Below are 12202 nucleotides of genomic sequence, written 5' to 3' on the forward strand. Positions count from 1 at the left end.
TTCTGCAACGCCAAGTGCGTTAAAAATACTAGACCCCGTTCACCACTTGGGTATCCGTCTCGCGACTGGTGCTTTCAGGACAAGTCCAATCCAGAGCCTCTACGTAGAGTCTAATCAGTGGTCACTTCATCTGCAGCGGTCATACAGCAGTTTTACATATTTTCTGAAAGTACAAGCAAACATTGAACATCCCTCTTATTCAACTATAAATGACGTGACCGCTTCCACATTCTTCCATAATCGACCTGCAGCGAGAAAGCCGTTCTCTTTGCGTTTGAGGAACCTTACTGAGGAAATGGGTGTTCCGCTGCTTTAACAATGTCCTATGTCTCCAGCGAAACTGTTGCCGCCGTGGCAGTGGCAGCTCATAGAGTGTGACGCATCGTTCGTAGAGGTCACTAAACACGCGCCAGAGACACACATTAGAATGCATTTCTTAGAACTCCAATCTAAATACTCGTGTACAGAGTTTTACGCAGACGCTTCCAAGTCACATGCCAGGGTATCTTATGCAGCCATCGGTCCATCGTTTTCGGAATCCGGTGTACTGCACCCGGAGACAAGTATCTTTACGGCTGAGGCCTATGCAATATTATCGGCTGTAAAGTATATAATGAAATCAAAACTTAAAAAGACTATCATATTTACAGAATCGCAAAGTGTTGTGCAAGCATTGCAATCACTCTATTCCATTCTGTGTAAAGCGTATATATCTAACCAGCATGTGATTATGTGCTGGGTGCCCGGCCATAGAGGCATTGAGGGTAATGTTCGAGCAGACCAAATGGCCACATCAGTTACATCTCAGGCATTACATCTCCGTACAGCTGCTGTTCCTGCAACAGATTTGAAGCCTTTCCTGCGAAAGAAACTGCGAAGCCACTGGCAACGCTTGTGGGATGCGGAAAGAAATAATAAGCTTCACTTGATAAAACCACAGTTAGGTTTCTGGCCCCCGTGACGAAAACACGAAGAACTGATGTCCTGTTCTGTCGTCTAAGAATAGGACATACATATGGCACCCACAATTTTTTGCTTACTGGTGATGAACCACCAGCCTGTGGTAGACGTGGTGAGAGGCTGACCGTCCTCCATGTCCTCGTGGAGTGTCGGGAAGCTGAAACAGAGAGAAAGAAATATTTTCCTCAAGCGTACCGGTATCATGTGCCTCTTCATCCCATCATGTTTCTTGGTGAAGAACCGCTTTTTAACGCCAAAGCAGTCGTCGATTTCTTGAACGATGTGGTCCTGCATGTCCAGCCCATTAAGGTCGTAGCGCATCCTCTCTCCAGAGGATGCCGCTGTGATAGTAGCTTTTTATAGCACATGCCTCCAGGCCCTTGTGGTTCAAGGGCTCTGTTTATGCAGTAGTGCTTCTTGCGAATTACTGTATCTTAAATATTTTAAATATCTTGTCATTCTTTCTCAATGGATTCTTCATTTCATAGTCATTGCCTCATGAATCATTGCTATTATTTTAGTACATGTATATCTTACGCACTTTCCCAGGTAGCACAAGGGGAGTCGAAACGTCTTTTCTTGTATTCTTTCTGTGGTCGGTGTCCTTCTTTTTACCCTTCTTCATGATGCCTCCCGACCAGACGGGCTTCCGTCAAAACCTCGACTTCACCATTGAACCACACACGAACAGCGACAACTGCGAGACATTGCGGGGTAAAGCAGACAAACGTGCGACGGTAGGGTACCACACGGACCACACTGCTAGCGCGGAAGGCGAAAACCGCAAAACGGACCGCATAATGCCAGAAAAAAAATTGCGGCATTTTGGCCGTTATCAGCACGGCCGACGACGAGCGCTGGCCGCGCCAGCCGCGCCGCCGATAGTTGAAGGCGAGAGAGAAACGACAGTTGAGAGAGGGTTGACAAGAAAAAAAAAGGAAAAGCGACTTTGGTTTCGCATCCATCTCATGGATGGCACAGCAATTCGCCTGGACAAAAAACCAGCGGAGTTTCCGAAGCCTGGCAGCAGCAACAGCTGTGTGCACGGGCTTAACTTTCCGGTATTTTTATCACAGGTTCGTGTTTGCATTATATTGCCCATTTATTCCCTGTTGCATCTCGAGGCTTCGTCGCTACTGCCAAATAGCGAATTTCGAATTCACTTGTATTTGCCCGTCTGTACTGAAAAATGACAAAAGACATAACTAAGCTCAACGATGAAGTGAAGGCAGAGCTCCTCAAGCTAAAGGAAGAGATGATAAATGAAAACTCCACGATTCCTTTGAAATGGATTTGCGAAATGAAATCAGGAACCTAAAAAAAAAAACAAGCAGAGAAATAAGGCACAAACTCTTGAGTTTGCCATCAGTTCAATCGAGGAGCAAAAGAAAAAACTGGACGATGTGGTTGCGAGGAGCATGAATCTTGAAAGTGAGAACGCAGTACTTCGTGCCGAATGCAAGTGTCTTGAAAGCAGAAGCCGGGATCTCGGCACAGGGCTTGTTCTCGCAGTACAGTACTCGAGGAAGCCAAACCTAGAAATTCAAGGAGCACTACAACAAGACGATGCATCTGTTCTAAATATTGTGTCCAAGATTGGCGGTGCCATAAGTGAGCCGATAACTGAAGGCGATATCGAGGCCTGTCATCGAGCGCCGACTAGAGATGCCAGCAAAAGTAACATCATCGTCCAGTTTAAGTCACGCGCAAAGCAAGGCAGCATTCTAAAGAAGGCAAAGAGAGCTCGTCTCACAAATAAATACGTCGGACTGACCACAGGAAACGCTATCTATGTCAACGAGCATCTTTGCCCAGCCTTAAAGAAACTTCTAGCTCTTGCCGTCAAGAAGAAATGTGAATACGAATGGAAATCTGTCTAGTCGTTCAACGGGAAAATTTATGCGAAGCAAACTGACGATAGGCCCTCCGCGCACGTTCTGAATGAGCATGGCATTGATAAGGTATTTTCGAGGGCTGACAATCGCAACCGCGCAGGCGCACGTGACGGCGTGAGCTGAGCCTTTCCGCATAATCTCACAATAGATAACGGTTGCGTATACCTAAAATTAGTGTCACCTTCCGCTATCAAATCTAGTTATCCGTCTTGCCAATCAGTTTTACATATTAACACCCGTTCTACAGTGAATAAACAGGATGATATCTCACTTTATTTAGACCAATTATGATTTATACTGGATGTTACTGTGTTATCTGAACCCTGGTATACAACTGGTAGGAGCAAGTTGGAGCTGCATGGATACGATAGTTTCTTTCTCAATAGGCCAGAAAAACGTGGAGGAGGTGTTGCGCTTTTTGTGACTAAACAGAAGAAATGTGTTTTGGCACATGAGTACTGCGTGTCAACAGAAGACTATGAACTTCTAACAATACTAAATAATAGTGAAGTACTTGCTGTAGTCTATCGCCCACCAGATGGAAACTGCAGGCGTTTCATTGAATTTTGCGAATCTTTCTTGGATTTGATCTGCAAGAATAACTTTCACCTGACATGCGGTGGCGACTTCAATATTAATACTTTGGAAGACAGCAACGCCCCTAGGGAATTTGATACATTATAGCCGGCGTCTGGTTTCAAAAATTTATTTACCACACCATCTCGCATTACATGTTCCACATTGTTATGCCTCGACCTTCTGGTAACAAACATCGAAACTAATATTTACACCGCTGGTACTACTGTTTCGGACCTGAGGGATCACTGTCCTGTTTATGCACAGTACAAAAACGAAAAAGGCATGAGAAATGATGATATAGAAATTTTCACTGTTCAGTATATTTCGCAGAGGAGGCTGGTAGCCTTTAAGAGTGAAATAATGAAGCGAGACTGGTCTTCTGTCTTAGAAAAAACAGACTTCAATGAGGCTTACAATGAATTTATTAAAACATTATTAAAAGTATATGAAAGGCATTTTCCTATGAAACAAATAAGACCGCCGAAGAAAGCAAGAAAGCCGTGGATAACGAAAGAACACTTCAAAATGATAAGACGTAAAAATTTTATGTATAATTCATTTTTACACTCACGTTCTACACTGCATTTAAAAGAATTAAACATTTTTTGAAACCAATTAAATTCGGAACTTAGGCGTGCTAAACGGGCTTATTATGAGCAGCTTTTCTTAACTGCCACAAGGCAGCACCCTAGTAAGACATGGAAAATAATCAATCACGTTCTTGGCCGTCCTACGAAAACAAGCGTTCCAACCAGTGTATTTCATGACGGTACTGAATTGAGGGGTGAGGCCCTTGCAAATTACTTTGATCAATCGTTAACACTGCCATTCTTCTGCCTACTTCCTCTTCGCAGCAACTTCGGGAACCACAAATTTTAGTATTGTTGCCGATAGCATTTACTTTCAGCCTACCGACAAAATATGAAGTGTGTACCACATTTAATTCCTTAAATAACACTAAGGCTTAGACATCAATAACCTAGAGTTAAGGCCCATTAAGCATTGCATAACTTTCATTTCCCCTGTTATTGCTGACATACTTAATTTAATGCTTCAATCAGGCGTATTTACCAAAGCAATGAAGAAGTACGCTAAAGTTTCGGCAATTTTGAAAGGCGGCAGTCCTAATGACCCAAACAACTACAGGCCAATTTCCGTGTTGCCTGTGTATTCGAAGGGCCTCGAGGAAATTATTTACTGTCCTATGGACAATTTCTTTGGTAAATTTGGTTTTATAACTAATGCGCGACACGAATTTAGGAAACATAGGTCAACAGAAAGAGCCCTACTGTCAATAAAGGAAAACATATTAAAAAAACATAGAAATGAATATCTATACGCTTGCTTTATTTATAGACTTTAGTAAGGCATTCGACTACCTCAGCCATAAAACTTGTTAGAAAAACTGGAGCGTTACGGAAATGTGGTATCTGTTTATCTCTATTAAAATCTTATCTAAGTGACAGATTTCACACTGTATGCGCGAACGGTCACATGTCATCTTTCCCAATGAACAGATTTGGCGTACCACCAGGAAGCGTACTAGGACCGCTTTTATTTAACGTCTACATCAATGAAATTGTAAATATCGATACTAAAGCTCAATTCATTATATATGCTGACGGCAGCACTCTCATGTTATCTGGAAATGGTGTGCACAACTTAAAAGTAGAATATAATGTACTGCTAGAAAGCCTATCTACCTGGGGCGCTATAACGTAAAATGATTCCAAACTGTTTTGATTCCAAATCCACGAGCGCCGCTCGCTGATTGGCTCATATTTCCGAGGCCGCGCCCACCTCGCCGATGCGTCAAGCGACATCACGAAACCGCAAAAACTGACACGTCATAGTGACGTTTACGCACTACTTATGCTAAATTATGCCGATCAAAACAGGAAACATCGCGGAATCACCGGCGAGTGACCCGTTCCGTTTGGAATAAAAAATGGCGGCGTTCTTGCTGGTGCTGGCGGCGGCGGCTCGTCAGCTCGGGCGGAGGCGCGGAAGGAGGGAGGCCGAGGACGCGTTTGACATGCCAGACGACGTGTTTCGGCAGCACTTTCGTCTGAGGAAGGAAACTGTGCGGTGGCTGTGCGACGAAGTGGCGGAGGAGCTCGGAGGCGTGCGATCAACAGCGCTGTCGGTGGAGCGACAAGTGTTGTGCGCGTTGCGTTTCTTCGCGACGGGCAGCTTTCAGGGGTCCGTTGGGAGCGAGGAGACGATTGGCGTGACGCAGCCTGCGGTCAGCAAGTGCGTGCGACGCGTGGCGGAGGCAATCGTCCACGCCGGGACTCGGAACAAGTGGGTCCACTACCCGAGGACGTCGGAGGAAAAGGCGGCCGTGAAAGAAGGGTTCCTTCGACGCGGCGGCATTCCCGGCGTCATCGGCTGCGTGGACGGCAGCCTTATTGCCATCATCGCACCGAAGGGCGACAACAAGGCGGCATACATGTGCCGCAAAGGCTTCTATGCCCTTAACAGCATGTTCGTAAGTATCGTCATGTTTGTCTAATTTGCCTTTCATAGCAACGCGTGGCTGATGCTGTGCACGCTTTCGTCAGATTTGCGACGAAGGCATGCGGATTCTGGCCGTCGACGCTCTGCGACCGGGGTCGGATCACGACGCACACGTCTGGAGAACGACGTGGTTGCGTCGTCGTTTCCAGGAGGGACACATTGCCAAGGCCGGCGAGCACCTCCTCGGTGAGCAGAGGGGAAAATTCATACAGTTGCCTAGCAGCACACAGTAAAGTGTACTCCCGCCGTAAGAATATATGTTAGAAGCCCTAACCGTTTATATTATAGTAGCGTGTTAAGTATAGGTTACATAGGCGGGCTGGTAATTTTTTTTAATGAGTATCTGCTTGCAGCAAAATGACATTTAACTGCTGTATTGCAAGCTAATGTAAATTAGTGTACATTACGAAACAATTAACGTTTGTCTTGCCCCATTATTTTTTACACTGACATTAATTCGAGAATACAGACAACTCGGCCAAACGGCCACCTTGCTGGATGCTAATAATATGAAGTTTACTATTTACCACCAGCTATTGTTATCTGTGCTGATCACAGCAGCATCAAGTGCTCAGCCTGTACATTATTTTATTACAGCCTCTGTGTAGTAGGTGTATGTAACCTGACTCATGCTTCACTAGCTCAACCATGCGCATTTGATTTGATACCATTTTTATGCTCGTGCAGGTGACAGCGGCTACCCCCTGGAACCATGGCTCCTGACTCCGGTCCCAGGCCATCCTCCCGCTCACACTGCAGAAGGCAGGTACAACACTGCACACGCTTCCATGCGGTCTGTAGTGGAACGCTGCATTGGACTTCTGAAGAGCCGCTTCCGCTGCCTTCAGAGGTACCGTGCCCTCCACTATGAACCAGACCGCGCAGCAAACATCGTTGCAGCGTGTGCAGTGTTGCACAATTTGTGTCTTGATGAAGGTGACAGTGCGTTTGATGAGGTTGATGATGATGACAGCAGCAACAGCAGCAGTGACGATGCAAACGGTGGCCCCCTCCCACTTGTAGTTCCCCGAGTGAGGGCAGCACGCATAATGTACCTGAAAGGATGTGCTGCCCGTGACAATGTAATTGCATTATTCGGAACCACACGACAGCAGCACCAGCACTACCTGCGAAGGCGGCTGCGTCGGCAGCAGCAGTAAACGTGCCTGCAGTGTCAGGCACATATGCCTAATAAAGAGAAGGAACCAACGTGAAGGCGTATTGGCATGAGTGGAAAGCGTGGTGTTTTTTTATAGAATCTGCTAAATTACCACCATTCATTTCACATAGCGTGTACCAATGAGCTGTCGCAACTGGAGATTATTGCATCATTCCACTGTGACACTACTTAGTAGCTGTGGATAGACAACGTTGTGGTCATTAGCAGAATGTCGTAGCCACTTCTCTGGGCAGCAGGAGTTTGCTAGTTGAATTGCTGCTGCTGCTATTGCTACTGTCGTCTTGATGCATTTATCTACTGGCATCACCGCCACTGTCACCGCCGTCTGCAGTGTGCATGGGAGGATATTGGACTTCGTCTCCTCGCTTCCTGCTTGGGCCGCAGCAAAGCACACTTTTCGCTCCATCATATGTACTGTTCTTGCACACCTTGCAGGCCCCACACAGCTTTGCCACACAGCCTCCGCACAGTTCCTTTTCAACAGGCCAAGTCATGCTGACACAGATCGCCTGGCATGTCAAGCACATGATGCTCCCTTGGATGTACATTCATTTGTACATAGTTGTATAACTGTACATATATTTGTAAAAAGTGATATCAAGTGCCAGTGATGTTCTTGAAACTCGTTCCTTCATGTCCCTACAGTAAACGAACAATTTCAACACATCTTCAGTGTCATGTTTTATTCGAAGTGAATAACAGTCATCATGATACAAATAAATGTACACAGGGTACGATTTCACGGTGCCAAAGTGACAGTACGGTTTCCACTAAATGGGATCTAATACATTGTGAAAGGCTGCTGGCACACATTAAATCACATAAATGTCTGTCATTGACACTGTTTTTCTTTGGGCTCATCCACGATCAATTGCGTTCACCCAGCAACTTCACAGCACAAAAAGGTGTTGCAAGACTTGCGTGTTATGCATCCGTGTTTGTAGCACAAAATAGATGCTATTAGTAATAAATACTGCCACAATAGGGCCACCCTTGTGAAAGTGCAGTCCGGCGCCTTTAAGGAATGACAGACGTGAAAAAATACCGTGCACTTCGATAATCTGACATATAACAAGGCCAACAAGAACAGCCTGGCAGTGAATGTAGTAAAATAATGGCTACATTGGATGAATAAAAAATTCTCAACATCAATGGGGACTAGATTGCATTGCTATCACCGGTATGGAAACCTGATATATCACAATAACTATTGCAAGTAACACGCACGTGTTGCTAAAATAAATAATATGGCCACTTGTGGGTTCCATAGGGCAAATAAGATTGGAAACAACATAAATATAGTGTGAAAATCATAAAAGTGGATTTCAATACCTGTTATCACAGCATTTGTGTGTGAAACACTGTTGTGGCTAAAATAAAAGTGACTACTTAGTCAACATGTTCCTTGAAAAGCAATGAATACATAAATAGCTCATAAACAACAAAACGAAAGCACACACCTAACCAAAAAGATGAAACATTAGACATACAGTTCACTCACTGAGACAAACTTGCTCAGCAAGTGGAACTAAACATAAGAAAAAACTTGCAATAAATTATGCATTATGAAACATTAAATAATAAACAAATGACATAATGAACAACATATATATAACTACGGCTGAGGCGGCTCGCGGAGGCCACGGGCGAGGGCAGCCACGAGCTGGCGTAAGGTGGCTGCGACGAGGGCAGTCGCCTCCCGCAAACCCCTCGTCTCCACCACCAACTGCTGCTGCACCACGCGAGAGGCCCTCTGCTCCTCCACCAGTTGTTGATGATGCTGCGAAAAAAATGCACTTACTGCAGCTAGAGGAAACGAAATTAAATTGTTCGTTTCATCAGTGTTTGCAAGGGTTACACTTTCAGCACGATTACTCTAGAGGGCAGTGAGAACGTATGCATATGACGTGAGAAGTTGAAGTGCAAACTGTATATGATCTGTTATGTTATAAGCATGTTCAAAGACAGAAAATGCTACCAAGCCACCTTTGTCACTAAGAAAGCAATGTCGGTGATAAGCTGAATTTACCTGCAAAAGATGAGCATGCTGTGCCGGTACATGCAACCACGGAAATGCTTTGTAATTTGCGAAGTAACAGAATGAGAAAGCATCTCACAGAGGATACATAAGTAAACAAACCAATGAACACTTCAGCCCAGTGAATACAGATGCCCTCTTAAAAAAATTGCAACCTGGGCGAGTTGTACGTACTTGTCTGTGTTGCTCAAGAAGCATCTGGTGAAAGGCGACAGCCTCCACGTTTGCAGCCTCCGCCAGCTGCCTCTGCCTCGCGCATTCCTCTGCTGCCCTGCAGCCGAGGTGGTCTTTGGGGCTGCTGCCGAGGTGGTGGTCCTTAAAAATTACATGGGCAAAGAGGATAACAAATTTGTTGTGCCCTTCTATGTTGAACATTCACTGGTTCATAGGTAGAAACATAGGAAACTATTCCCGGCAACAAGCTGTAGGCAATATAAACCTTACAGTTGGATAAATAAATAAAGCGACACCACAGCACTACAATATGCTGCACCAATATTAATTTCTACACGACAACTTGAACGCTACAGAAGCTGCATTACAAGTGGTATGATTAGTCAAACAGAATATAGTTTCGTCTTGCACAGTCAGATTATGGCAGGGACTAGCTGTGTTTCTTTGTAGGTGACTATGTGAAATAAATTTTTTTCTGTTTAAAAGTTCACAACAGGCAGTGCTTTCTTCTGAAGGCTTCGCATTTCAATTGCTGTTAAAGTGCCTTACGTGCAGTGCCGCTCGTCCCCGGCTCTGTGCCCACGGATACTTGGGGTGGGGCCGTCGGGAGAGGCACATGGGCGGCAGCGGCCTCTTCCTCGCTGGAGCTTGCCTGCTGCAATAACAAAGCATAGTAGACACACTATGTGAGCATTGCACCTGATGAATATGATTTTAATACTGTTATTGTTGCTTCAGTTCCATGAACTGTTTGCCAAGTCTATTCAAATTTATTCACTCTGTACAGAATATGCTTGATACATCAACTGAATTACTCGTGACTACACATGCTTCACGGAGTAACGAACCATATAATCAATCACAGGACATTTCTGAACAGCATTGGTTTCTTATGTTATTATAGGGGGGGGGGGGGCAGATTTTCATTTCTGCAAAGTATGGATATCATATGTGCTGGCACGTGTTCTTAATTGCAAGAAAACAGACATAAACACAAAGCAGTAAAACATTCATCAGCTCTGAACAGTGCAACTTCCCCAAACCGGTCCACATAGCAACACAAAACACTACGCACCTCGGCGTCATCAGCAAAAAAATCGACCGGCGCGTAGCCTGGGCCGGTGCGGCTCAAGACGTCCAACACACGGCCCTCCAGCCCGCCCAACCTGCCTCCTCCTGTTTTCCTGCAAAAACATGAACACAGTGAGCTTACGTTCCAAAGTATGTTGAAAGCTGCAGGCTCACCTCCTCTCCGACCCAACTTGCGCGGCAAGTTTTTTTAAGTCGTGCACAATTCGCGCCCAATGCTGGCGCCAGCACCGGGCTGTTTTTACAGCCGGCCCTAGCGCGTTGAGCGCGGCCGTCAGCTCATTCCACAACGCTTTTTTATGCGCAGCACTCATACTTGGCGAGAGGCTTGTGGCGCCTCTCGCCAAGTACGGGTGCTGCTCCATAAACTCAACAAGCAGAGTGGTTTGAGCTGCCGATACGCGGGGTCCTGGAGGTGCAGCCATTTTTTCGTACTTTCAATTTTCGCCGGACCGCAGCAAATTAATACAAGCAACAAGTCGTATCGTTTCACATATCATTTCACCATGCCGTTAAAAAATAGTGGTTACACTTACTCAATGTTTTGTAACATTATCACAACATAATCACTGTTTTTCTGAAACGTAACAAACTTCACAAACAAACAAAATAACAGATCGTTTTCCCCGGTTAAGTCCACTTCCAACATGTAGGGGGGATTTATCACTGCGCACTTCACCCACACCCGGAGACAGACAGTTCAGATCGTTGTGAAATGAAAAAGTTTGCTTACCAGTATCTGCTGCAGTACATCGTGCTGCTTTCCAACCTTCATCGATTCTTGGCTATCCTGTGCGAATAAAAGCAAATGTGAGCATCCCGCGACCACCGCAGATGTTCAGATGCGACTGTCTAGGCATTAGGCACAAGAGGTCGATGTTGTTTACTCACCTTGCGCTTCGCTTTCACGGTTTCCATGATGTTCACAGCTTCCGAAATTCTTCTCGGGCGAAAGCACACCACGGAGGCCGAGACTCATCTAATCGTGCAGCGTTACGTGCAAAGGTACACTAAATGCCGGACACGCACTGATCAGCTGCTTCTACGTAGCCGCCATCTTCCTGTGCACAGCAAAATGGCTCGGACTGGCTCGGATGCGGAATCGACGCGTGTGTGACTACGGCTCAAAAAATGCGAATACTTGCTAATAATTGGCAATACACGTCTACCACTTGCGCGTCAAAACATTACAAAACAGTTTTAATGTCAGCGAAAAACAATGATCTATTTATTAGGCGTTTACATCTAACATGAACTTGCTATACGGCCCCTTTAGGAGTAAAAAACAAGCAAAGCGTGCTTCCGGCAAAGATGGAGGCTGCTGATTGGCCTGTTTGAAAAACGTCGTCGTGTCCCGCCCCCATACGCATGTTCTGCGGCGTCATTTTGACGTCAGGAGTTTGGAATCAAACCAACTTGGAATCATTTTACGTTATAGCGCCCCTGGTCTCAGTGAAACCAAATTCAGTTCAGTTCAGTTCAGTTTATTATTGCGATAGCAATTATATGGACACTCCAAAGCAGATTTCTGCCATCGGCGTCGCCGTCGCCGTCGCCGTGTTGTTCCGTATGACGTCAATGGAGATGAAATCGTCGCCGCGCGCCGCCGAACGCTGTATGTGCGAGTGAAAGGGCGCGAGGGACGCGTGCTTTCACAGGGAGTGAACCCACGGCGGAGAACAAACGCGCGTTCTGCGCCGTGCTCCCTTAAGGGCTCAGAAGTAGGCGTCTCTTTCCTCCTTTACAATCACCATATATGTAGAGCAA

At 45.6% G+C, this 12202-nt stretch overlaps 2 protein-coding genes across 2 annotated transcripts; one reads left to right on the top strand and one right to left on the bottom strand.

Moving 5' to 3' along the window:
- Positions 1-5143: 5143 nt before the first annotated feature.
- Positions 5144-7800, top strand: LOC119443779 (putative nuclease HARBI1). The gene is made up of 3 exons (XM_037708460.2): positions 5144-5925; positions 5999-6140; positions 6642-7800. The coding sequence occupies exons 1-3, from the start codon at positions 5383-5385 to the stop codon at positions 7112-7114; spliced, it is 1158 nt and encodes a 385-aa protein (XP_037564388.1). The 5' UTR covers positions 5144-5382; the 3' UTR covers positions 7115-7800.
- A 1559-nt stretch (positions 7801-9359) lies between these two features.
- LOC119443780 (uncharacterized) lies at positions 9360-11433 on the bottom strand. Its single transcript, XM_049664517.1, has 5 exons — positions 11327-11433; positions 11169-11225; positions 10422-10530; positions 9896-10001; positions 9360-9487 (listed from the first exon to the last, which is right to left on the bottom strand). The coding sequence occupies exons 2-5, from the start codon at positions 11186-11188 to the stop codon at positions 9360-9362; spliced, it is 363 nt and encodes a 120-aa protein (XP_049520474.1). The 5' UTR covers positions 11189-11225; positions 11327-11433.
- Between the last annotated feature and the right edge of the window lie 769 nt (positions 11434-12202).

The sequence above is a fragment of the Dermacentor silvarum genome, chromosome 3 (genome assembly GCF_013339745.2).
Source record: "Dermacentor silvarum isolate Dsil-2018 chromosome 3, BIME_Dsil_1.4, whole genome shotgun sequence".
NCBI classification, from domain to species: domain Eukaryota; kingdom Metazoa; phylum Arthropoda; class Arachnida; order Ixodida; family Ixodidae; genus Dermacentor; species Dermacentor silvarum.

Excerpts from the sequence above, each read along its gene's own strand:
- LOC119443779 (XM_037708460.2), top strand. The coding sequence starts at position 5,383 with ATGGCGGCGTTCTTGCTGGTGCTGGCGGCGGCGGCTCGTCAGCTCGGG. Across the intron at positions 5,926-5,998 it reads ATGCCCTTAACAGCATGTTC|ATTTGCGACGAAGGCATGCG; the intron begins GTAAGTATCGTC and ends CGCTTTCGTCAG. Across the intron at positions 6,141-6,641 it reads GGCCGGCGAGCACCTCCTCG|GTGACAGCGGCTACCCCCTG; the intron begins GTGAGCAGAGGG and ends ATGCTCGTGCAG.
- LOC119443780 (XM_049664517.1), bottom strand. The coding sequence starts at position 11,188 with ATGTACTGCAGCAGATACTG. Across the intron at positions 10,531-11,168 it reads ATGTACTGCAGCAGATACTG|GAAAACAGGAGGAGGCAGGT; the intron begins GTAAGCAAACTT and ends ATGTTTTTGCAG. Across the intron at positions 10,002-10,421 it reads TTTTTGCTGATGACGCCGAG|CAGGCAAGCTCCAGCGAGGA; the intron begins GTGCGTAGTGTT and ends TTGTTATTGCAG.